This window comes from Notothenia coriiceps, unplaced genomic scaffold (assembly GCF_000735185.1).
Source record: "Notothenia coriiceps isolate Sejong01 unplaced genomic scaffold, NC01 NC01_scaffold00017853, whole genome shotgun sequence".
Lineage (NCBI taxonomy): Eukaryota > Metazoa > Chordata > Actinopteri > Perciformes > Nototheniidae > Notothenia > Notothenia coriiceps.
Genome location: NW_011350554.1, coordinates 248,353 through 272,808, shown reverse-complemented (window position 1 = coordinate 272,808; position 24,456 = coordinate 248,353). Strand labels below are relative to the sequence as shown.

At 40.4% G+C, this 24,456-nt stretch overlaps 4 protein-coding genes across 4 annotated transcripts in view; 2 read left to right on the top strand and 2 right to left on the bottom strand.

Annotated features, from left to right (window-relative positions):
- The window catches only part of LOC104950620 (cartilage intermediate layer protein 1), a 9,892-nt gene extending 8,932 nt beyond the window's left edge, over nucleotides 1–960 (bottom strand). The window contains exon 1 of the mRNA XM_010777160.1: nucleotides 930–960. Coding sequence (XP_010775462.1) covers nucleotides 930–960 — 31 coding nt within the window. The remainder of the gene's footprint in view (nucleotides 1–929) is intronic.
- A 544-nt stretch (nucleotides 961–1,504) lies between these two features.
- Nucleotides 1,505–3,895, top strand: LOC104950619 (yjeF N-terminal domain-containing protein 3-like; the record flags this gene model as incomplete). The annotated part of the gene is made up of 3 exons (XM_010777159.1): nucleotides 1,505–1,693; nucleotides 2,268–2,418; nucleotides 3,134–3,895. Coding segments are annotated over 3 exons (537 nt in total), but the record flags the coding sequence as incomplete, so codon positions are not given.
- Nucleotides 3,896–6,607: 2,712 nt separating this feature from the next.
- LOC104950617 (cartilage intermediate layer protein 1-like) lies at nucleotides 6,608–16,935 on the top strand. Its single transcript, XM_010777158.1, has 6 exons — nucleotides 6,608–6,819; nucleotides 14,354–14,431; nucleotides 15,221–15,481; nucleotides 15,618–15,800; nucleotides 16,369–16,524; nucleotides 16,604–16,935. Exons 1-6 carry the CDS (start codon nucleotides 6,756–6,758, stop codon nucleotides 16,933–16,935), a joined length of 1,074 nt encoding a protein of 357 aa, XP_010775460.1. The 5' UTR covers nucleotides 6,608–6,755.
- Nucleotides 16,936–19,871: 2,936 nt separating this feature from the next.
- Nucleotides 19,872–24,456, bottom strand: part of LOC104950616 (yjeF N-terminal domain-containing protein 3-like) — a 34,621-nt gene continuing 30,036 nt past the window's right edge. The window contains exon 3 of the mRNA XM_010777156.1: nucleotides 19,872–20,042. Coding sequence (XP_010775458.1) covers nucleotides 19,872–20,042 — 171 coding nt within the window. The remainder of the gene's footprint in view (nucleotides 20,043–24,456) is intronic.

Genomic DNA, 24,456 nt, shown 5'->3' with positions numbered 1-24,456 from the left:
ATTCTGGTGGACAAATGAGCTGCAGCTCGACACCCGCCCCCTGCCAAGGAGGGGGGCGAGGCACGAGCGTCCAGTTACCATGCTGTTACCATGCCACGGCAACCCCCCATTCCCCTGATAGGTGGAGAGTTGCCCATATAGGCGGAGCTCCTTGTTTCTGACATCAGAGATATTTCAAATCTGTATCAGTCTGTATCAGATCCGTTGCAGCCCCGTTTTTAGAGATTTGGGTATGGAGGAAAAGAGAGAGGGTTGTGTTTTCTGACACTTGGTGAGTTCCCTGACACACCGGGGACACATATTCATGTGTAAAAGACATACAAAAGTGCATTTTACATAATAGGTCCCTTTTAAATCACATATTGTAGTGTAATTTATCAAAAATAATTCACCATTATCTGTGGTTTAACACAAGCTTTTATCTCATGTAAGTGTAAAAACAATACGTATTTTCTACATCTTCATAGTGTTGTTGCATGCAGAAATGTTTCACCAGAGAAAGACTTGATTGTGCTGCAGACCTCATCCCTCCTTTCCTGATGGGCTGTGTAGATTGTATTTGGCCTGGTTCTGCGCTCTGTGGAGTTCATGACGGAGATGACGTCAGGTGAAGAGTTTCTGTGGCTGTCTGATTGGTTTAGTGTCCCTGAGGAAGCAGCAGTCTGTCTGACCTGACAGATCATTTCCTTTTGAAAAGGCAGCCTCAGCTCAGCCACATCTGAAAAACTATTTCTGTTAACTTTATTTATTTTCATGTAATGTTTTGCAGTAAAAATCAAAATACTGAACCTCATGGTGGTGCTAGATCAGAGGACAGAGTATCACCAAAGATTCATCCACTGGGGAACATGAATGTTTTCCAAGATTGAATGGCAAACTTTCTAATAGTGGTTGGGATATAACTGTCTGGACCAAAGTGTCAGACCAACCATTGAGCGACATTGCCAACCCTAGAGCCATGCTGCCAGGAAATCAATAGCAGTGTGTCTTTCCAAAAACAATGACCCATCTCTGCTAACTACTCTCTACCGGAAAATAGTACCAACAAAACCAGAGTTCGACAGTGTTCTGGATTATCCAGGTCAATGGCACCTTGCTCAGAATATTTCCAATTTGGCTGGGCAAAATAAACCATATACCATTTGGTGTAATTGGAAATAACTGGCTCTTTAAATGTCTTCATGTAAATATTTATCAAGTAATACGTCTTACATTTCTGAGAGTGGCTCATGGGTTTTTTAAGTTGATCTTTGAGTCAGTGATTAGGTCACGGGTCACAGGTGCTTCCTACTGAGCCTCACAGATCTTCTGACTGCGGTTGTCTGGAATTCTACTCCTCTCATCTTCCAGTTTTTTTACGGGAAGTATTCATTCAGGAAGCACAGTGTAGAAAACCACAACTTCTGATCACTCGTCAACAGCATTTTCACTTGTCTTGAACTGAACTTGTTAAATCAGGTCAGTGTTGATTGAAACGGCTGGCTTTGGTTTCGATATTATGTAAACGTTTCTGTCCCTCCTCCTTTTTCCTCCTCCCTCCTTGTCTCTGTTGTTTTCTCTGTTGCCTCATCTGACACAGGAATATGAGCCGACCATCTACCACCCTAAACGCTCCTCTCAAAGTCTACACCAGGACTTCACAGTTCAGTGTGAGAAGATGGACATCCCTTCCCTCTCCTATCTCCCCACAGAGGTCAGCAGGCCTTTTAAAGAATAACACATTCACCAAGAGTTTCAGCAACATTATTTTAAAACTATGCACAGAGGAATACTTCTTAACAGTAAAAATGTCTCTGGTGAAAATAACAATTTTAAGGCGAGTTGATTGAGTGGTTAAGGCTTTCCACACGGTTTGATTCCCAGCTGGCCGGACCATTGGCGGCATGTCATTCCCATGCTCCCTTTCCCCACATGTCCTGTCCCTCAACACTATAACTATAAATAAAGACATACAATGTTCAAAATAATCCTCAAAAAAAGAGTAGTAGTTCAACATTGCTGATTTTCAGGATGACAGTCTAAGAGTATCAATCTTCTCATCTAACGCTCAATAGAGCACATGAGCATATAACCTACACAATTCAAACTTCTGCTTTGAATAGTGGCAGGCATTAGATTATTTTTTTTTAAAAGGGCAAGAACCAGCTTTCTAGGTTGTGACCGTTTTGAATAAAAAATAAGTTTCTACTTGTGAATCCTTGTTACCGCTTCTTTCAGAGTATTATATTTATTTACTGTTCTAATATTAATATTACGTTTTTGTTCAGGTGCAGCTCATAAACGATGCCTACAACCTAGTGATTGATGCCATGCTGGGCCCAGATACAGACTGCGCCAACATTAAGGAGCCATACCCCGGTATTCTGGTCACCCTGAAGCAAATCAAGGTCCCTATTGCTAGTGTGGATGTGCCCTCAGGTAAGTGTTCAAACATTTATTTTTGTTATGAAATGATCAATATTCAATAAACCATGATTCCCACAAAGTCTAACAAATACATTAACAATTAAATCTTAATTACGATTTGATTGTTTTATTGTTAAATATATATTATGTATCATAGACCTGCCCTGCGGAATATCCATGTATTCTTCTCAAAAATAGTTCCAAAACAATAAAAACAACTACATATTTTCTACGTTTACAATGGGATTATGCCTTTTTTCACAGGCTGTTCTGTCTTAAACTGTAGTGACAGCATAGTTCAAAAGTCACAAGCAGCTAGAAGCTCTAAGCTATTGAATCGTTTTAAAAATCATCAAATGAGACCCCGTTACCTTTAGTTGCAAATGTTGAGAAATATTGAACCGTTTTTAACAAAAAATGATTGAAAAAGTAGCTAGATTTCGGTTAATCATGCAACACTTACTCAAACTAGATATTAGGCAGGAGTCTTAGAAACACGACTTGATAAATGAGTCTACAGGCAGCTCCCCAGGAGCCTTGGCTTCGAAAGCAGGAGTTTCCATGTCTGGAGGCACACGTGGAGGATAAATCTAACACTTCAGCCGGCCTAGTGTGAGCTCATCATACCCCAAATACACTACCTGCTGAGTGTGAGAACAGCAGGCAGAAAATTATTACAATCCTTGTCTCCTTAAATTCCTCTCCACCACTGTGTTGTCTTCCTCAGGTTGGGACGCAGAGGAACCGAGTCAAGATGGGATTAACCCAGAAGTTCTCATCTCACTCACAGCGCCAAAGAAGTGCGCCATGAGTTTCTCCGGGAAGCATTTTTTGGCCGGACGCTTCTTGCCCTATGACATCCAGAAAAAATACGACCTTAACCTCCCGGACTACCCTGGCACAGACTGTATCATAGAATTGTAACACATGGGGAAAATAAGATCCAGTGTCCGCTCCTCATTTTCAAAAATGTTAGGTTGATCTATTCTCTTGTTTTGTACTTTATGGATTGTTAATGTGATTTAATGTTAACAGTTGGGTAAATCACGCTACACCTTAGCTAAATGTTGAGCTGCAGTAGAAGGATCATTTTTAGAAGCTGTGGTTTGAGTCAAGTCCTTTCAGAGAATGGCATGAGGAGTATTTGTGTCAGTCTACTTGTGAAAGCTGTAGCACTACACTGATTAATTTGCTAAATATGTTCACTTCTTTTGTTCACAGTCAGCAAAGAAATATGAATTTTCTATGATGCGAGCCACTGGGATGTTTTTTTCTTTAACAATTTTTTAACGTTCTTCTCATGTTGAACTTTTTACTGAATTGTGCTAACGAGATAAGATGTTGTGCAGATTGGTCATTTTGAACTTTCTGTTGATGTGTTTCTGGTTTGTTTGGAGTTACTTTTGTCTATGTTATTTCATCAGCTGTAAAAGGCACAGACCGTTCTTGTTGTCCAATAAAAACAAAAGAAAACCCTTCAAGGATTCAATTTCTTGTGTTTGGTTTTCCTTCACATAAAACTGCACTGATCAGTGTATTTCATATTAACAATGACTCACATGAATATAACAATGACTGCATGAGAATCAGAGACTAACCTTGAGCATTTTTGAGTGATTGATTTGGTTTTTGGTGCCAGTACCTCTGCTCTTATCGACCATGTGTGCAGCAACATGCAGTTTCTTTCTTAGCTAAAAAGGTTAGATATACTTGATAAACTTTAATCTCCTAGACAGCAAAGTTAGCAACTAGCTGGTGGCCACGGGGTAGCATTTAGTAGCTAATACCAAATTGGTGGAGAACAAAACAGAGCCAAATGGAGTTGGATTTACATTTATGAAGTACAGAAAAAACAGGACTCTAAATAGATCTCTATTTCTGCTGGATGTGTAAATAGGCAACTATTTACTGACATGTTAACAAACACTTTTATTAGGTGATGATTCTGTTTTCCGCTTGTTCCACTGCCCCCCTTAGGCCAAAGACCCAAATTAGGGTAGATTTAGACAAACTAAGAGAGGCTTTTAATTGTCTATGAAAGAGTCTCATTGTAACACTGATGCGTGACCTATTAAGTAAAAGAGACCATTAGCAAGAACATTGGCTATTTAGTTAGATAGTTCTAGGAATGGTATAACCATAAATGAGCAGAGCAGACTGTCCGAACCACCTGCAATGAAAAGATAGCCACCAAAGGGACTTATAAACATTAATGCTTTTGTCCACAGGGGTCGCTAAATTCAACATAAAATGAAAACTCTCGAAGTAAGCAACAAAGATACACATAGCCATTCCTCTTAAATTCCCTTTAGCTGATTGCAGGCCTTTTATCGAGGTAAGGTTATGATAAATAATATTATTTTACGTTTTTGTATAATCCTCCAGGGGATTAAAAGTCGTGGTAGTGGTATTATTCTTGGGTTTCTCGCACAAGGACACTTCAGCCGAGAAGCTTACAAAATCTTATGAGCATCAAAAACAATCAGTGTTGTGCTTCTTTGGGGAGCGCATGCTGTAACTGCTGTTTATTGATTTCCAACTGGATTTGATTTGGTAATGAAAGCCATAAGCAGGTGTGATCAGGCTATAATCAGCTGTGGAGGAAGGCCTCTTATATTTGAGCTCATCGACCGTGGGCTTCAATGAGGATGACTCAGCCGGACTGCTGGGCTGTTTATGGATGAGGTAATGTGTATTTAAACAAATGTAAGAGGCTTCTTCTGAATACTAATGCCCAGTGTATGTGCACATCGGTGAGTGGGTGTAGAAAGTCAGTAAAAAGGAATGTCAATCTGATGGTGCTCTGTGGTATTAAATCTGTACTGCATGTTTTTTGTTTGAAAAATATTTGTTTAAACTAAAGCTGACATGTTTACGTAGAGAACTATTTGAAAAACTATTACAATAAAAACAATTTTGAAAGAAATATAAAAAACAATCTTTAATACTTTATTAATGTTATTTTTTATAATTAAATTGGTAACATTTTAAGGTTTGAACACTAATATCCTGAACGTATTTCTATCTTTGTCTAACCTTAATTAAGATGGAGAAATTATTGTGACATCTTTCGAATGTTGTTGCTTTACTTTTGTTGAAAAGCTGAATAACACATTTAATTACCTTTTTTTGGTATAAGCCCCAAATGTCGCCATAAGGTAAAGGAGCCTGAGTGCTCCTTTACCTTTATGGCGACATTGGGGCTTATATATGGGGCATTGCACCTTTGAGCCCCTCCTGTGTCGGCGCTCTGGGGAGTATTTCCTGAATGGCATGCCATGACGACACTTCCACTCTTTGGCAGAGCTTCTCAGCGCAATCAGCGACTGTTAAAGAGTTACAAAACTGAACCAGAAGTCGAACCAGAGGCAGAGCAGCATCTGGTACTGTCCTGTGTCTGATAGAGAGACCGTTTAAAAGAGTGAGATGGAGAAAGAGAACGGGGGGGGGGGAGGTGAAGAACATGACAGTTTATGAAACACTATTAGAAAAACGTTGCCTTATGTAACACAGAATCAACTATGAAGTTGCCTTGAATAGCTTTCCTTAACGATTGGAACTTAATCATATCAATTATGATTCAAACCAATATCCTTTATACCCTCATGAAGACACAGTTGTCATTTGTATATTAATACTGGACTTTTGACTTAAAATCAGTGCATTAGATGTTTTTCAGACCGCCAACCAATAAGAAAAATTTAATAAAAAGTGCTCGACAGTCAAAGATTTTTATTTGACTTGTTTCCTATATTTGTTAAGTTCAAAAACTATTCAGGAAATGAATTAACTATAAAATAAAACATCCAAAACTCTGTATTTGCACAGATGCACTTACACACCTGCTCTGTGGATGAACACACTTACCAAGGAGCAAAAGAGTATTATAAATAAAAAACACATGACAACATGAGAAAGACATCAGAATTTATGTGCTCTTGCTTGGACAAATGGAAAACACCTTCTTATTTTAGGTAACAGCATTCCCCGACACACAAACACACTCTCTATATGAGTGTGTGTCTCTCTCTCTACCCCAACCATGCTCTCATCTTATTTGGAAGACGATATGGGGGACCCAGATGTTACGTCTCACTGGCCAATGGTGAGCAGAGAGGGGCTGGATTGGTGTGCACTCCCGATGCCCCTTCTTTTTAAAAAGCCTGAGCTCCTGTCTCCAACTCAGCAACTCCCCTCACATGAGCAAGGAGCAGCAGCTCTGCTCCATCACTCACACCTGAAGCGGCTACATCAGCTTTAACTGAAGAATCAACACTTATTGTTATTAAATTAATGTCAAGTCTGTAGAGGATCAGAGAACAATCAACTGCAACTGAAGGTGTGGTACCATGTTGGAATTAAACAAGGTGGCACTCCTGCTGTCTGTCCTGGCTTCAGCTGCTCTGGGCCAAGGTAAGAGAAGATTACAAATTCAATTGTTATAAATGCTTTTTTCAAAAAATGGATGCCAGAATTGCAGAAACAGCAAAAATACTGTAAATGTCAAATTATCAGGGATTTCATAAAAGAAAAAAGCCCTTTTTTAGTTTTGAGTTAAGCTATTTTACATCTCATCAAAAGAGGGCCAGTGCCTGTCTGAGTGCTCCCACATGTGCACAACAACAGTAGAGTTGACTTAATTGACGGTATTTCCCTGAGGATGTCAGAGCGGGAGAACTCTGGTGGTGAGCTCATGTGATAAGGGTGTGTGTGTTTGGCTGTGTGTTATTTTGTAGACCACCTCTGTAGTTCCTAATCTCTTATGTTGTGTGTAGCTAGCACATTTCACCGCCCGGCTAATCAACAACACATGGTGATAGAAGAGGAGGTTAAGTGGAGGACGTCCCTGTGGTTTAGTTTTATCTTATAAAATGTTCTGTTATTGGCAGTGGAAGTGCTACTGGTATTTGTCTTCGAAATGACCGACTGTGGCACAGTAGCTGCTTCTATCACCAGCAGAAACAGACTTTATGATCTCACATTAAAGTCAAACTAACTCTTACTATCTTATCAGTTTATTTTTTGTTTTACTGTGGTTACCCGTCAGCTAAATACAGACCAATTATGCTCTACCCCTTCCAGATAAAGTAAGTTAGTTTCCCCCCACAAAATTACCCTCTTATCACCCTATGAAAGCTGGCCCCTCTTCCTGAATGACACCAGCAGCAGCACTGTTCCAAAGCTGTCTCTCTCTGTCCACATTACAGCTGCGCTCCATTTACTTTCTGCCTATTAACTTTTTTTTAAGAAAGGGAGCTGGCAGTTCACAAAAGCAAACCCACCTTATTAGCCTCCATACCTTGTCAGTCCTCAGAGTCGTGATGTCTGAATGCCTTGCAGAGGCTTTGTGCTATCTCCCATGGAGTGTATAAAAGACAGTTTGTTTAGGAAAGAGGGTAAATGTAAAAATGGTGATTCTGATTGACTGTGAACTCAGTGTTACAGCTGCGAGTGAATGCCTGACCTTAAAATGGATTGTTACATTTTTACACTTTATGCCACGCTCCTTAAGCGGTACATCCACAGCTTGCAGTAAGGTGGTGCATTTTGTCCTCACTTCACCTTTCAACACAGTGCCAGCAGTCCCTAAATATAAAGAAAGCCTTGGAAACAAGAAGCAATAATCACATACCAAGAGACCCACTCTCCCACCTGCTGGGTTTGTGGTTAGATAAATGAGAAAATGGAATAAAAGGAGGGATAAAGAGTGGAGGTGAAATGACTTTCCCATCCTCTTTCCCCTGTCACTTTGGCCAGTATGTCACTCTTTCCTTTTCGACGGTCACGCCCTTCAGTCCACCACTGAAGAAATAATGCAGTGATGGAAATTAAATTGACTCAAGTACAGTTCTTAAGATCCATTTGTAAGTTCTGGTACAGTTCATGGTACTTTATTCAGTCTTCCACTCAACCACAGTTCTAAGGAAAATGTTTTACCTTTTTTTTTTTTTTTACTACATTTATTTGATGGATTTGGCAATAATCAGCAAATAACTCCCGGCAGTAGATGAAAATGAATTTTACCAGCTGCTACACTGGAGTATAATTATGCATCAATAATTATAATATAATAATAATAAAGTACATTATTCGGAAGTGGGGGATTGTGCTTTTATTCCTGGTACTCTAAATATATTTTAATACAAAGTAGGTAAAAGTTTCACTGCAGGACTTTAAGCCAGGAATTCAGACTATTCTTTTACATTGTGACTTTTATTAAGTAAAAGATTAAAAAACGTCTTCACCCCTGACTGTACGTCTCCATCTGTTCCTCTTTTCTTTCGAATATATCTCCCTCAGGAATTTCTAACAAATACTTTTCCCACCTCTCCCCCCTTCTGTCTCTCTATAACTACATCAGACTCCCTCCTTCTCCTTTCTCCACTTATTTCTCTCCCTCGCCTCCAACATCTAACACTCTCTCCTTGCCTTGTTCTCCGTCATTCTCTCCATACACCTTAGAGTTTACAGATTTACGAGCTGTTTTCCTTTTTAAAGGCTGTTGCTCAATGCCTACTGTAAGTTTGCCGTCTCTAACCAAAGGAGATTGAATCTTCTTCTATGTGCATGAATGTCAGGCTTAGCTAGGTGGTGTATGAGAGCAGCAGCTGGATGGCCGTCGTGAGTCAGACCGAGGGGCTCGTTCTCCAGATGTTGACCACTGTCTGCTCCAAACACAGAGCTGTCTGGCCAGCTGACTTTAATGAATGAGACAGGGATTACAGAGGATCAAAGAAAAATCTGCAAAATTCCCATTATTGACAACCTCCAAGGCATCTTTCTTTTCTTTTATATTTATGCTTAAATGTGAGTGTGCCAAGATATTATTTATTGCAGGGCTAATCAGCTGCTTTCATTTGAGCATTTCCAGTTCCTGGCTCTGTACCTGTGTGCAGGTGCAGAGGTTCATGCAAGGACAGATATTTTGAGCGCGGAAATAATTCAACTCTGCCCATCTTTGTTTTTAATAGCATCAGGGGGGAAATGAACAAAGCCGTTTTATACCTTTGCAAATACTCCAATAATGCGGTTGATTTGCATCATTAGGAAATGTCAGGAAGAAAAAAATGATGCTTTTTAATGAGCCGCAGATGTTTTAGGAATCAGACCTAAAAAAAAAGTGCTGGAGTAAAGAGAGAGAGATAGATGCAGAGAGGAAAAACAGACTCTGAAACCACACACCTCAGCTAAGACACTAGCCAAACACATAAACAGCTTCCATATGAGATGGCAAACAGATCATCACATACACACAAATCACATCACTGTGTCATGTGTGAAATGTTGCTGTTTTAGACTTCATCGTCAGGCACTGAACAACCTCGTTCTCTTAGCGACTTTTTCAAATAGGTTATAATACCGGGAGAGGGGTGTTTTCATGTCTTCTCCTTCTTGTAAAGATCTTGAATATTATAAACAGTACTCAGGCATTGTCCCTCTGCCAATAAACATCTGGCACAACCATGCCGCTCTAATCTGACTGAAACCATTCTAGGGGCAATCGGGTGCAACTTCATAAAGTCCTGTATTTTCTTCACTCTTTCTCTCTTCAGTAGCTTTTTTATTAGATCCTGGCAAAAGCAGAAAACTCCCACTCAGCAAGTGAAGCAGAGAGAGGCTGTCCTTTGCAAAGGCACGGGTGATTATTAATAGAAAAGCCTCTCTATGTACCTTGTCTATAAGTATGCCGGCTGTGTTTCAGGATGAACCTCTGTGACGTAAATCGTTAAACCCAAACATATTCCTCTAAAATAAGAACGGCAGTTGTCGCTACAGAGAAGTTAGAAATGAGTGCAGTGCTGGATACAAAGTAATCCAGTAGCTATGTTTCACAAATGTGTCTGACAGTGTGGTATTCAGGTACTTGCCTTGTGCTATATGTGGATCAGAGATGCTAAGCAGGCCACAGATACAGGTCTCCACTGAAATGTATGCCCCACTATGTTGTATCTTGTAACTTTATGAGGCGGGCTGAGGTTTATAATAACCGTCACCTGGCATAGTTCATGTCAGAGGTGAGAGGTGACACAGCTGTATTTGTATTTGACTATATTAGCTGTGAAAAGTCAAAATCGTAAATAGTGTTGTGTGAGCAAAACAAAATAACTAACCCACAGAGGTGATACTGTCCTCTAGTACGACAGCATCTGTTGTTTAAGGGGCCTATTATGCTTTTTGTGGGTTTTACCTTTCCTATAGTGTGTTACATACATCCCATAGTTCACTCCAGAGGGAGTTTCTCTCCCACACACTCCCCACCCTGCCTGAAAAGCCTCCATTTTAGTCCTTTGTTTACTACCAGAACATACTGACATCACCTTGTAACACTTGTGCTCCTATTGGTTAGCACTCCAACAAATTGTATGTGATAGGCTAAGGGTTGGGACATTTCTAAGCCGTTGACCAATCACAACACAACTGGCCAGTTAACCAATCAGAGCAGCCTGGGCCCTTATTTGGTTCATAACCTTAACAACCGGTTAATTATTGTGTACATAACGATGAGGTCCCCATACCCCACTCAACAACAAGTGCTCAAAAATTAAATTACAAAATATGTGGTTTTCTTCCAGAATGAGACAATGAAGGATTTCTGATCCAATGGTTAGATCAGGTTTAGAGAAAGCTCCTGGTTTGGTTTTCAAAAAGAGTGCGCTCCAGTAGCTCACTTACAACTGGTCACCCAAAACACTAAGGACTAGCCCTGATGAAAAGCAAAACTTTTCTGCATGTCGTCCAACTGCTTGAATTATCAATTAAAAAGGTAAAAAAGGGGCTAAAATAGTTTTGCAAAACAAACAAAGAAGTATTCTATTTGAGTTCGGGAAGCTTGTTGTCATGGTGTTCGGAAGAAACACGTTATTAGGAATGATCACAGTCATGCTTTTAAAGAAACCACGTGTTGACTTCTAGTTGGAAACTGGAAACAAAAGGAGGTCGCCCCTTTATACGACTAATGTTTTGTTAACCTGTTCTTCCGCGCCGATCTCCTCCCTGTGCGTCTCTAACAACTTCACGACTTCCTTCTTTGCCTACTTTGTTTTGGGGGCACTTGCTGAAGTTATTGCAGCCTCTCGTATGAATCTAAACTACGATGTTTACCTAAATCTTACTAAGTTATGTTTGTGACAAAACCTTTACCATATAATCGTAAAATCATAATATTCTAATGTATTTTTCCACAGTGATTTGTAATGTCCTGCTAATCCTGCCAATAGAGGCAGTGACGTCCTCGTGGGCACGGATTAAATATTGTCTAAACGATTTATTGGCTGCAACGTTAGCTTTGAAAGTCAAACTTCTTTTCGACATCTGTGTCAGCAAAACAAAAAAACAGCTCACACACAGAGTACATGAACAAGATATACTGTTCCAGCGGAGCACTTTCAGCTGGATTATTTTAGGAGTTAAAAGGAAATCATAAATTCAAACCTTTATCCCTATGGATTGAAAAACTTGCTTCACTTTGAGGTGAATTCCCTCACATACCAGCCATATGAAGCAGTGAACCAATAACATCTCCTGGCTTTTAAAATTCATAAAGTGTTAACATACCTCTGAAATACACAATAAGCTCTGTGAGTCCACCGCGGGAAACAGGCCAGTTCTTACCGGCCACAACTGAGGTCACTTCCCAACATTTTCTTGTGCTGAAACTAATCGGATTTCTTCTATTGTGTTCTGAAACCATTAGACACCTCATAAAGAAACTCACACAATCGTTTGTTATTTTATTTTCCCTCTCAAACATCTTGTATTGATCATCAGGAGCCAAATGGTTGTGCTGTAAATTCCCTCTGTGTTGGGTGTGAGCAAGGAATAAAATGTGAGGTAACAGAAGCAGGAAAACAGCTTTATAATTTATTGGAGATAAATCAGAGTGGGGAGAGTAACTAGTTTACCACAAGGGTGGAAGTCGATGTTAATTATCTGAAGAAAGAGGGTAGTTTGTGTCCCCCTCATCCCTAAGAAAATGTTGTGTCTTCTAAAAGAGAAATAGAAAAACGATTTGATTTGATTTATCAACCTAAATCAGCAGGCAGAGCCACATCTGTCCAGCAGACCGGTGTGAAAGCATTTGCTTCTGTTGATCCAGCTATTCCAGTGTATCAGAGAGTAAAAGCCAATATGGAAACCCATCAATGGTTTTTAAAGCCAGGGGCATAAAACAACTAACCACTATGAGGGTCAGCTGACTGTCGATGTTACCTCTTAAACTTATGTAATGCATTTTTGGACAGTGGATCTTTGTTCTGCAACCCTGCTTTGCTAAATCTATCAGAAGGGTTGAAAAGACATTTCCTTTGCTGGCGTGACAATAAAGAGTTGAAGTGAGCCGAAAACCAGTGGGGACTGGGATCGATACTGGCCTCTGTGCTGCGAGTCTCGGATCGTAAACTCAGCGATCTCTTTACATTACATGTTACTTGTTAGACGCTTTTATCCAAAGCGACTCATATACTCAATACTGTGGAAAATCCCCACAGGAGCAATTTGGGGTGAAGTGTCTTGCCCAGGGACACAACGACATGCTGACTGCAGTGGGGTTTGAACCTGTGCTCCCCTGATCCGAACACCAGCGCACTAGTCCACTGCACCACACACACTTTACGAAGTGACTGACTGAAGCTGCATAAGCTAAGGCCCTCTTTTTAAGCTATCATAACATGTATTCATTTTCCCGCACAGCCATAGTAAAACTGTGTGTGTGTGTGTGTGTGTGTGTGTGTGTGTGTGTGTGTGTGTGTGTGTGTGTGTGTGTGTGTGTGTGTGTGTGTGCGTGTGTGTGTGTGTGTTGGTGTTGGTGTGTGTGTGTGTGTGTGTGTGTGTGTTTGTGTGTGTGTGTAGATGCATGAAAGAGGATGATGATGATGATGATGATGATGATGATGATGATGATGTAAGAATGACTTAGTGACACAGGCATGCTTTATGTGTGTTCAAGTCATGTGTATACGTTATAATCATTTAGAATTAAGATCAAAAGGAAAGCGAAAACAAATTGCTGCACATAAGTGGTTGTGTGTGTGTGTGTGTGTGTGTGTGTGTGTGTGTGTGTGTGTGTGTGTGTGTGTGTGTGTGTGTGTGTGTGTGTGTGTGTGTGTTCTGCGAGTTAAAGTGAAGTTTTCTGGCTGGGCTGCTGGTGAACAGATGACTGCATGCGCTGATTTGTCACAGCTGGAGCTTGATTAGCATTCTCAACAGCGGCTACTCGTTGATGGATCAAGAGGAGAAAGGGGGAATGGAGGAGGACAATAAGCTGAAGGATGGAAAGATGTATGACAAAGAGCAAGAGGGGGATGATGGATGGAGAGGATGTTCCACCGTTTGAATGAAGAAGGGGGTGTCACTGAAAAAGTGAAAGCAGCAGTGAGAAAAATGTTCAGAAAGAGACGGGAAAGGAGCAGATATGGAAGGAGAGGAATTAGAAAGATGAAATATTGTAAGAAAGAAACATGGACAGAAAGAAAAATAGACAAAAAATCCATCTATTTCTTGGCCTTTTTCCCCTTATCAGTCATCCCAGAAGGCATAAGGACCCCGTGACTAGAATGAACAAATTGAAATAAGAGAAAACTAAATAAAGGGCAGAAAGCACATGTCAGGTTATTTGCATGTGCATTCAAATCTTTGAAAAAGCTGCAGTCTTAATGTTTTTAGGACAGAAAATAAAATGAGCTAAATCAGAATTTTTTTACTGAAGCATGTGATTTGATTCAATTCATTTTTGTTTCTTTAAATAACAACCTCTATGCTGACAACAATGTTCATAACATTTCTACATTGAAATACACTGAAAGCCCTGACTATCAATTGAATTAGATGACTGAAAGCTGGGTTTCTGAGGGGATAAGGAGTATGTGTGTATTGAAGGACATACACTGTAGGAATGAGCATCCTATTTGCTTGTTGCTTTGTATCCAAATGCTTTTCTTCCTGTTTGCAGGACCTTTGAGGATCAGGAGCCCGTCAGACAGGAGCAGGAGAGCAGCCCTAAACACCTTCACTGACACACAGACGACAGGTACTGAATTCCTCAGCTTAAATATTCAGAGCTGGTTGCAAGGCCAGGGTTTTGAACTGTGAAGTTCTCAGGTGTGGCACTGAGAGACAGCCATTAGGCAAATACACACTGTGTGAGATGAAAGGGACAGGTGTGTACCGGTGCTATACACACCACAGGAGGTTGAGAACTGTAGTTAAACCTGCAGATTTGAGCCGCCTATCAACATGGCCATAAGTCGGAGCTAATGGTTTGATGACTTTATAAAAAAAATTATTTAAGAAAAGAGCACCATTATTAGCCTGTCTCCAGATTGTTTTTCCATTAACTGTGCACCCGCAGGCCAACAGAACACTTAATTCATCAGGATAATGAATTACTTTGTGAACAAAAAAAACAAGTTTGTTGCTGGTGCCTGTTTGGTTTTGAATCGCTCATATTTCCTCCTGAGGAAACACTCAGAACATGCAGCAGACTAAACAAGTAGACAACTCGCCTCATCGGTTAGGCCAGGGGGCTTGGAAAGAACCTGGACAATGTAAAGCTCCCAGGGGTGCATGAAGTCAGCCTCAAATGGGGGTAGCAGACCTCCTCTTAAAGTTTGTAACCCATCCCTTCAGTTTTCCTCCCACTTGCTTTTTCTTGGTTCTGACCCATGTTTCCCCTCAATGTAAGACCAGCTCATATCCCCCCTCCCCTATTTCTTCATCGTGACAACTTCTTACTGTCTGACTATTTTCCATTCTAACCCTCTATTCTCTAGTTTTTTTATATCCATGTTTCCCTTCCATGTGTCCCCATGCGTGACAGAGTGGACGTCTTGGTTCAACATCGACCATCCTGGGGGGAATGGAGACTACGAGCGTCTGGAGGCGATCCGGTTCTATTACAGGGAGAGGGTTTGTGTTCGGCCCGTGGCCATGGAGGCCCGTACCACAGACTGGGTTGCAGCAGAAGAGACAGGGGAAGTGGTCCACTCCAGTCTGGAGAAGGGCTTCTGGTGCATCAACAGAGAACAGCCTCAGGGCCGCGTTTGCTCCAACTACCATGTCCGCTTTCAGTGTCACCCAGGTAGTCTGAAGACAGCAGCATAAGGTTCACTTATATGCACATCCATGCAAGGAAACGCTCATTAGAAACTATTTCCTGATTCACGTAATATTAGCTTTTCTCAGATGTTAATCTGTTCTACAATGTGTGTGTTTAGTGCAGAGCTACTGGACTGACTGGAATGAGTGGGGTCCCTGTTCAACCACGGTCTGTAACGATGTCGGCATCCAGGTCCGCCAGAGGAAATGTGTGAACACGCAGCCCATGCCTCTCCTGTTGGTGCCAGCGTGCCAGGGACACCATTCAGAGAGGAGGGAGTGCTCTAACCCTCCATGTACAGGTGAGATAGATCAGAATGTGAATGAATACTGTATGTGGGGAGATGTCTTTGAATGAACAATCAGGAAGCTGCTCTGCATTTCCCCCAACCCTCAAACCACTCTTATTAAAGGGTTAAGAGGGAGGTGAATAAAATACCCTATTGTTTTATACAGCTGTGTATAAGAAATCTTTACGGAAAATAAGCTAAAATTATGATATGCAGAATTGTCAATTTTGATATTTATAATTTTTAAATCTGAGACAGCATATTCAAAACTTTACTGACATAAAAAATGTCTACATGCACCATTCAAATCTTTACGTTTTTAAGTGTTTTTTATTCTAGTCTTGTAATCAGTTATTTATTTAATCAGCTTTCTTGTTCTTTTTATGCCCACAATACTGTTCAATGGCAGCCTAATTATCCTGTCATGTGGCCTTTAATGGCGCGCCTGTGCACAAAAGAGATAACAGCTCCCATTAGACCACTATGTAAGAAGTTTGAATGACAGAAATAATTATACGATTTATCCCAATCTTAAAAGATAATTTGAAACTCACATGATTCCTTGTCTCTATGTGATCAGCCAAGTGGAGCCCGTGGGGTCGATGGGGGATGTGTTCAGTGACCTGTGGTGGGGGTCGCAGGATCAGGAGGAGGACCTGTGCGAGGAGCTCAGTGAGGGTTCAGTGTTCTGGGCGGCCCGCTGAAATACAGAAGTGTGGAAGGAGTCCATGCCAAGGTACCGCTGAAGAAGTCATGATGTCTTTCTTGCTGTCTTCATCCATCAGTGCTCAAATATCTGTATCTTCTCCCAACAGCCAAATGTCAGCTCCGGTGCACTGAGGGCAGCCCCTCTGAGGACTGCAGCCGGTGCTCCTGTGATAACCACATATTGCAGGGGGAGGTCCACAGTGTGACCGGGGCTCCTGTGGCAGAAGCCTTGGTGGCTCTGGCCAGCAATCCCAAAGTGACCCTAGCCCGCACAGATGCCAAGGGTCAGTTCAGGGTCGCAGGAATCTGCTCCTCCAGCTCCACCTTGATGTCCATCAGGAAGGATAAGTTTGCTCCGATCACCGTCTCCACCTCAAGCAACACCACAGGGTTGTCTTCGGTACGAGCAGTCCTCAAATCAGCTGGTGAGTGCTCATAAAGAAACAAGTGAAATACATTATTTATTGATGTTTGGTGCTTTTAATCAATTCAACCTGGATGATTAACTATTAACAGTAATGTGGCAAGCTATTTCTAAAAGGAGCTACTTTCATTTTCAATTAAGGGTTTCCTGATACCTACTTTTAATATTCCCCAAAGCCATCAAATCCTTCAAATATATTCTCAAATAGTAGAAAACCGGAAATTGACAGAGCTCAAACTTAAACAGTCTGGCCCATTGTAAGAAGTTGGAAGTTGCATTATGAAAGCATAATTAAGGAGCACTATTGGAGTGACTTTGATGGTTATTGGACTCAGGATTAATTCATTTGGATTCCTGCTGTATGAAGAAATGAAAGGACGGCGCAAGTGAAAACAATTCGCAAACGGATCAAACTGTTTAAAACACATGCTCAAAGTAAGCCGGATTTTGCCGATGTGTTTATGTGGATTCAAAAGTCGTAAATTTTGGACACTTTACGGGCAGAAGAAACATTTCTAATANCATTCTATAATATGTGAAGCAAAACACAATTTAAAGTGGACCTATCATGCAATATTTGAATAATATATTGTAGGGCCATACCTATATTAAACATGTCTGTGAAGTTTTTTTTTCAAAATACCAAACAGATAATGCATTTTAGCCATGTTTTTACAGACATGTTTAATATAGGTATGGCCCTACAATATATTATTCAAATATTGCATGATAGGTCCACTTTAAATTGTGTTTTGCTTCACATATTATAGAATGTGTGTGTGTGTGTGTGTGTGTGTGTGTGTGTGTGTGTGTGTGTGTGTGTGTGTGTGTGTGTGTGTGTGTGTGTGTGTGTCACGTGTCAGGAAAGGAGGGATGAGGTCTGCAGCACAATCAAGTCTTTCTCTGGTGAAACATTTCTGCATGCAACAACACTATGAAGATGTAGAAAATATGTATTGTTGCAACTTTTTACGCTTACATGAGATACATGAGATAAAAGCTTGTGTTAATATTTCATTACTTTACTGTAATGCCAATTGCAATGTGTCTAACATCACACATGTGATTTTTCTGTTCAGGGATTTCTATACAGCACAATGTAGTCAGCTGAACATTAGATCATGTCCACTTGTACTTCATATGAGTTCACAGTGGAACTAATGTGCATAGGACGTGTTTATTATTGTCATCCCGTGGTTATCTTTGATCATGGATATCTATATCTTCTGGTATGCAACATTGAGCCTTTTTTTTCTTTTTATAGCTGTTAGTGGAAATCATCAAGAAGCCGGACAGATCAGACACAGCTTGCTTTTGTGAACATGGATGTCCCACAGTGACGTGAGAAGCAAGTCGACCTGTTTGCCTGCAGCCGATCATTCATTGTTATGCTCTGTCTGATCACATTCACAGCTCTGCATCAGGCCGTGTGTGTGTGTGTGTGTGTGTGTGTGTGTGTGTGTGTGTGTGTGTGTGTGTGTGTGTGTGTGTGTGTGTGTGTGTGTGTGTGTCTGGGGGGGATGTTTTTTGGTTGTTTTCTTTAGATTACATTTTGATATTTTCCTGTTACATCATATGTTGACAATCAGATACAACTACAATGTGCTGACAGACATTTGCATACAGATGAATGAAGGTAATTGAAGAGGGCCTTTATGTGGAAATATTACTGTTTTTTTGACTGCCTCTCAACTGCTATTCAGCTCTGTTTTCCAGGAAGAAACAGGAAAAAAAAACACTTCTACTATTGTTCTGTTTATGCTGAACAATAACAGTGAAGGGCTGTGTGTGTGTGTGTGTGTGTGTGTGTGTGTGGGNACTTACGTTACTAGTAGTAGTTACGTACGTAGTTACGTAGTGTGTGTGTGTGTGTGTGTGTGTGTGTGTGTGTGTGTGTGTGTGTGTGTGTGTGTGTGTGTGTGTGTGTGTGTGTGTGTCCTCTCCTGCTGACAGGGATCACATTGTGCCATGAAAACACAGCAATTCACAGTCCATAGTAACTACTCAAGTTTCTCAAGTTAGAGCAAAGTCAGACATGTGGTCCCAGTCGGCCTATTGTAAAATGCAGTCACTTGAAAATAATAATAATAATAATAAAACCGTGTTTATACAGCACATTTCAGGATGCAATAAAATGTTTCACAATCGGTGAGGAAAAACAGAGGATATGACAAAAACAGAAGGTGACGACATAAGAAACCGAGCACCAAAAAATAGCACACAAAGATATTTAAAAGACATAATCGATGCCTGTTGCTTAAAAGCTATGCAGGCTAATATATTTCCATCTGAGCTGACCTCTGACCTCCTGTCCTTGGCTTTGAGAAGTAAACAGACGGGGAGTCGATGGCGAGGGAAGAGAGAGAGTCTCCATGGACAGCAATCAGAATGCATCTAACATGGTTTTAATCAGAGCTATCAATGCACAGTAAATCTAGCATTTCAGGCACATATGGTAAAGTGTATAGATGCATTCCTCTCTGGACCAAAGATCTCGAAAACATATATCCAATGTTTCCCATCCAATGAAGTCATAGACAGAGGCAGGGCTCTGTGTACTGGAATGAACTGTGAAAAACAGACTCTATTTCTGTAAAGTGTTAGAAAGGATGCGAGTCCTGCAACCAGTCTTGAAATGTCAGTCAGTGTGTGGCCTGAGGGGTTAGACAACTTGGTCATGACATCATATCGTGGCTGTAAGAGTCAGACGACTTTAACGAGAGTAATAATAGCATGATATCATGACTGTCTGAGTGCCCCTGCGGGGAGTTTAATGGGATAAATGCTCCGAGCCGTTTACAGGAGCTGAAATGAAATTCAGCAAAGCGCTGTAAAGCCGTTTAGGAGATCCTTTGTTAGTTAGTTTATTTTTTCGAATGTGATATCATCTAAAAGACTCAGCACGCTTCAGACAATGGATCTTTTGTGGTGTTGTTGAAGATAATAGAGACTTACACTTTTGAAAAGTTGTTCTTGTGCACTGTGTACCCTTTGTGCAGACGTTTACTTACATACATGCGCAGGTGTCGGGCACACACCAGGCCAATGGAGCCATTTTGATCCGGACCACAGATCACCAGCACCGTCGGCTGCTTCTTTGCTAGAGAGCTGAGAGGATAGGCCTGGTGGAGAGACACAATAAATAGGCAGTTAGAAACAGGCCCTAATGACTGAGGGAACAGAAAAGCATGATAAATGAGATGTTCAGAAAATAGACAGGGTTATTGATAGAATGCAGCCAAGCATTATTCAGTATTTATCTCTACGAGACAGGCTTCTTATTCAGTGCAGGTAATCCGATCTCTTCCTCTGCCTCTCCATCATTCTCAGAGCGTCTGACTGCAGCATGCCAGTCATGCCAGACAAGTGTGCTAATGGCACCACCTACCTACATTGTCTCGTTCGTCTACCAGAAATGGGCCAATCTCATTCAAATAACCCTGGCAGCAGTGGAAGAAATACCAGTGTCCTCGCCATGGGAAGCTTCCGGAGGCTATATGTAACACTCTTTCCATCTCGGCCCCCGCTGCATCAGGCTGCTGGCCACATATCCCCTTGTAAATCCCCCCGCACCTCCAGTACCTGCCCCCGGGACTGTCAATCTGAGTGGCTAATCCTCCATCTCCAACACCTCAACAGAAGGCTGGGTATGTATATGTATGTGTATGAGTGTGGGTATTCCGTCATGATCATTACTGCAAGCCCCAAAGGTTTCAGCCTGCCTCCATTTTCCACAGAAGCACAGAAGTTTTACTGGGACTTTCTGCATCATTTATTATACAAGAATGGTTGTTCGTCTTGTTAAAGGTCACAGCATTATTTTGTAAACTACAGGAAGTTTGACTGAGGGAGAGAGTTCACATAGACTTCTGGATATCCATATCCAATTAAATGTGTGTCGTAAAACCACTTATCCGAGTTTTGTCACTGCAGTAAATATTCTATGACTGCTGTAATGCTTTGGATCACAGAGCAATACATTACAGGGTAAGTATTTTGTTATTGTAGGGCTTATATACATTAATTAAGAAGTTATGCATACAAAGGTGTCACCGTTTTTGTAATAAATGAATAAAGATGTAACTATTTTTCACATACAACAATTGTATTTATATTAAAAGTGTTTAAAGCTACACATTTCCCCAGCGTAAGGCTAACTACTACTTTAGTTTATAAGAAGTTTATCATCACATGATGGTTTTTATAACTCCTCATAATAAAGACAAATGTTCCCTGGCTTCTTTTTAATGATTTCCAATACATCACAGTACGCTGTAATGATTTTATAAATATCCTGTTATTCAAAAAGTAACACCATAATTTACGAGTTGTTATCCTCATTATTAGAAGACTTTAGGTCCCCAACAAATGTTTTAATGACCCCGTAATTACTTTTAAAAGATTGAAGTATATAAATACTTACAGAGTCAGTAAGTCACCCATAATTCAAAAATGATTACGCTATAATTCACAGGGGTTTTTTCAAAGATAGTGTTCAGAATTCAAATTAGGACTCTCCGCATTATGAATTTATGCCCTCCAAATGTCGGAGATTAGCTTAAAACAGGAATAAATTCTGCCATCACATTTAAAATCACTTTCACTGCCACTAATGTATTGAATACAGGATGAGGTGCATATTGAAGAAGAGCACATTCCCCTCATTGTATAATTGGATATAACAAGAGTGCATTAACAGGAGCTATGAATCCTGGAGAGGGAGAGCAGCCGTTACCTCCATCATAAGAGCCCAGCTGAGAAATCATCACAGACCCAATGATCTGCAGGAGAAAGGGTTATGGTCGCTTAGGGCCACCGAGCTGATGGTAATATGAGGGGAGCAGGGAGTGATTGCATGGAAAATAGAGACTGAAAATGGATCACTGTAAAAAAAAAAAGATTTTTCATCTTCATATCTAATGAGACAGAGGCTCTTAGTGAGTTTCACACTGACTAATCTGATGTTCATGACACATTAGCTCGTTTAAAGTGGCACCCTCTGTCTGTGTGTGTGTGTGTGTGTGTGTGTGTGTGTGTGTGTGTGTGTGTGTGTGTGTGTGTGTGTGTGTGTGTGTGTGTGTGTGTGTGTGTGTGTGTGTGTGTGTGTGTGTGTACCTATAATTAATGCAAACAGCTATTACAGTAACCATCTGTGCTCGTCACCTCCTGTCAACCCAATTCAATACTGTAGGTCTTATTAGACTAAAATGAAACTTCTATGGATTAAAAGGGTGTGTGTATTCATGTGTAGTATGAAAGAGTGATGGACACAGGGGATTATCAACCACTAATAGATCAGATGGTGTTTTAGTTTATTTTAGTTTGATTGTTTTGGCCCTACCACGATGTTTCCAGATGCTCTTTTCAACATAAATCCCTCTGATAAGCATAGTTTTGTAATTGCTCAATTCAAAATGTCAGAGAGGCCATGAAGGTAAACGTTTCTATACCATGTTATAGGACAGATGTCATTAACATAATTTAAATGCATCGTAATCCACTTAAAGCCAAATATAATTAGAGTAACGGGCACAAGTATTCATAATGCTTAAGTAACCAATAACTCTTATGTGCATAAATATATTTATATTCTTTGTACTACACTTAAAACAAATAATGCCACGCATGTGTTCCTGACAGACCTCTTACTGTAGTAATCAGTCACTATATTCAAATGCATTATACAAGTTAATAAAATGCATAACAAAATGCAAACATTTTAATATTAATACTCACAGTGAGGAACCTGCTATTTGTCAGCTTGTACTTGTACCATGCCATGTGATTAGCAGAATATATGGCACTCTAAGTCTGATAACAATACACATGTTGAAATGTGCGTCATAGAAAGTTGAACCAGCTTTTTGTGAAGAGGGAGAGAGAATATTGGACTTCAGGTCACATGGCCAGAAACACGGCTCCATAAGAAAGCTGACATTGATTTATCGGATGAGGGAAAAGACAAATAGTGTTAACATGTTTAAAAGGTGATAGATAATAACATGTCAGTGTTATACTTACAGTAAATTCCATTCCCTCAAAATAGCATAAAAGTAATATAAATCTTAAAATTAGCTTGGTACTCTCTCCTCCTCTGTTTCTTGCTCCCCTTCATGCTTTTCTACGTAGAAAAACTCACATCAGAAGGTTTAACGGCCCTGCCTCGAGACGTTGAAGGCCTTCGGGAGGATCAGGGATATCAGAGCCGCAGCCATTTCATGCTGCTGGAGAAACCATTAGAGCCACACACTGCTGAAGGTAAGCTGCTATAAAGTGAGCTGGATGGATCAATTCAGGCAGCGCTGCGATGTGTTCGGACACATTTGTCTAATCTCACTTCGAACAGAAGCTTGTTTCACTCTAAGAAAGATCTGTCCTAACCCATTTACTCTGATAGTGAGCCTCCAAAGAGGAAATAAAGAATGCAATTAGCAATAGAGGCGATAAGTAACATTTCTAATAGGTTTCTTTCTCCACTGTTGGAAGGGCTCCTTTGTTTGTGTGCTATTTTAAAATGAAAACGAGGGATTTCCACGGGACTCTTGAGGTAGACACTGAAAACATAGCTACTTTAATCATCTATAACCTAAAAAACGTGTAAATATGACATCATTCTCTATGCTTGGTGTATCACACAATAGAACAAGTCCACAATGATGGCCAAAACCCACTAAAGTCTTATGGACTTATAGTGAGAAGTGATGACTGCTGCACTTTTTTATATCAAGTACAAATATTTTGATACATTTCTATGATGCACTTTATACAAGAAATATTTCATTTCTTTCAATAAAATTCTTTAAACAGCCCTGGCAAGAGCATTAGATGCTACTGTATCACACTGATGTTTCTTTGGGAAACAAGATTTTATGATTCCCTTATAAACTCGTTGAAATGTTTTTCTAGTTTTTATGATATATTTGGATGTAGAAGAGGTGCTTCTACAAGTGCAGACAGATGGTTTGTTGCATCTGTTCTGCAGGATTGTTTTCTGGCTTTTATTATCTCTTCCACTGCAGAACTGTTGATGTTTCCCAGTTTGCTGTTGACATTAAGGCCTAAATGTATATTTGCATCCATAAAATCACAAACAATAGGGAAACGTAAAGTATTTTTCAGTGATGTTTATGAATGACAAACACTTTCAGCATATGAGCTTTAGGAGGATGCTTTAAGAAGGGTTTGAATTAGGAAATGTCATGGATGGAAGTGCAGGGTCTCATGCAGAGCAGTGCTAGGACCCCCCTCACACTAAAATACACCTTCCCACACACACCTCAAATATGTCTGTCTTGATTGTAATGACGTCTCCAAGGGAATACCTCTTTGAAATAAATGTTAAAGACACATGTGCTTTCACCTCTAATCAATCTGAAACACACACTGAGCCTGAGAAAACACAATCATGGTCCTACAAACGCGAATGCACTCAGATGTACAGAAAAACAGAGCTGCTTATTTGGGGAGCGAACTACAGTCCAGCGGCTCTTGTAAACTTTGAAAAAATGTATTGCTGTGCGGTAACAAAAACGCCTC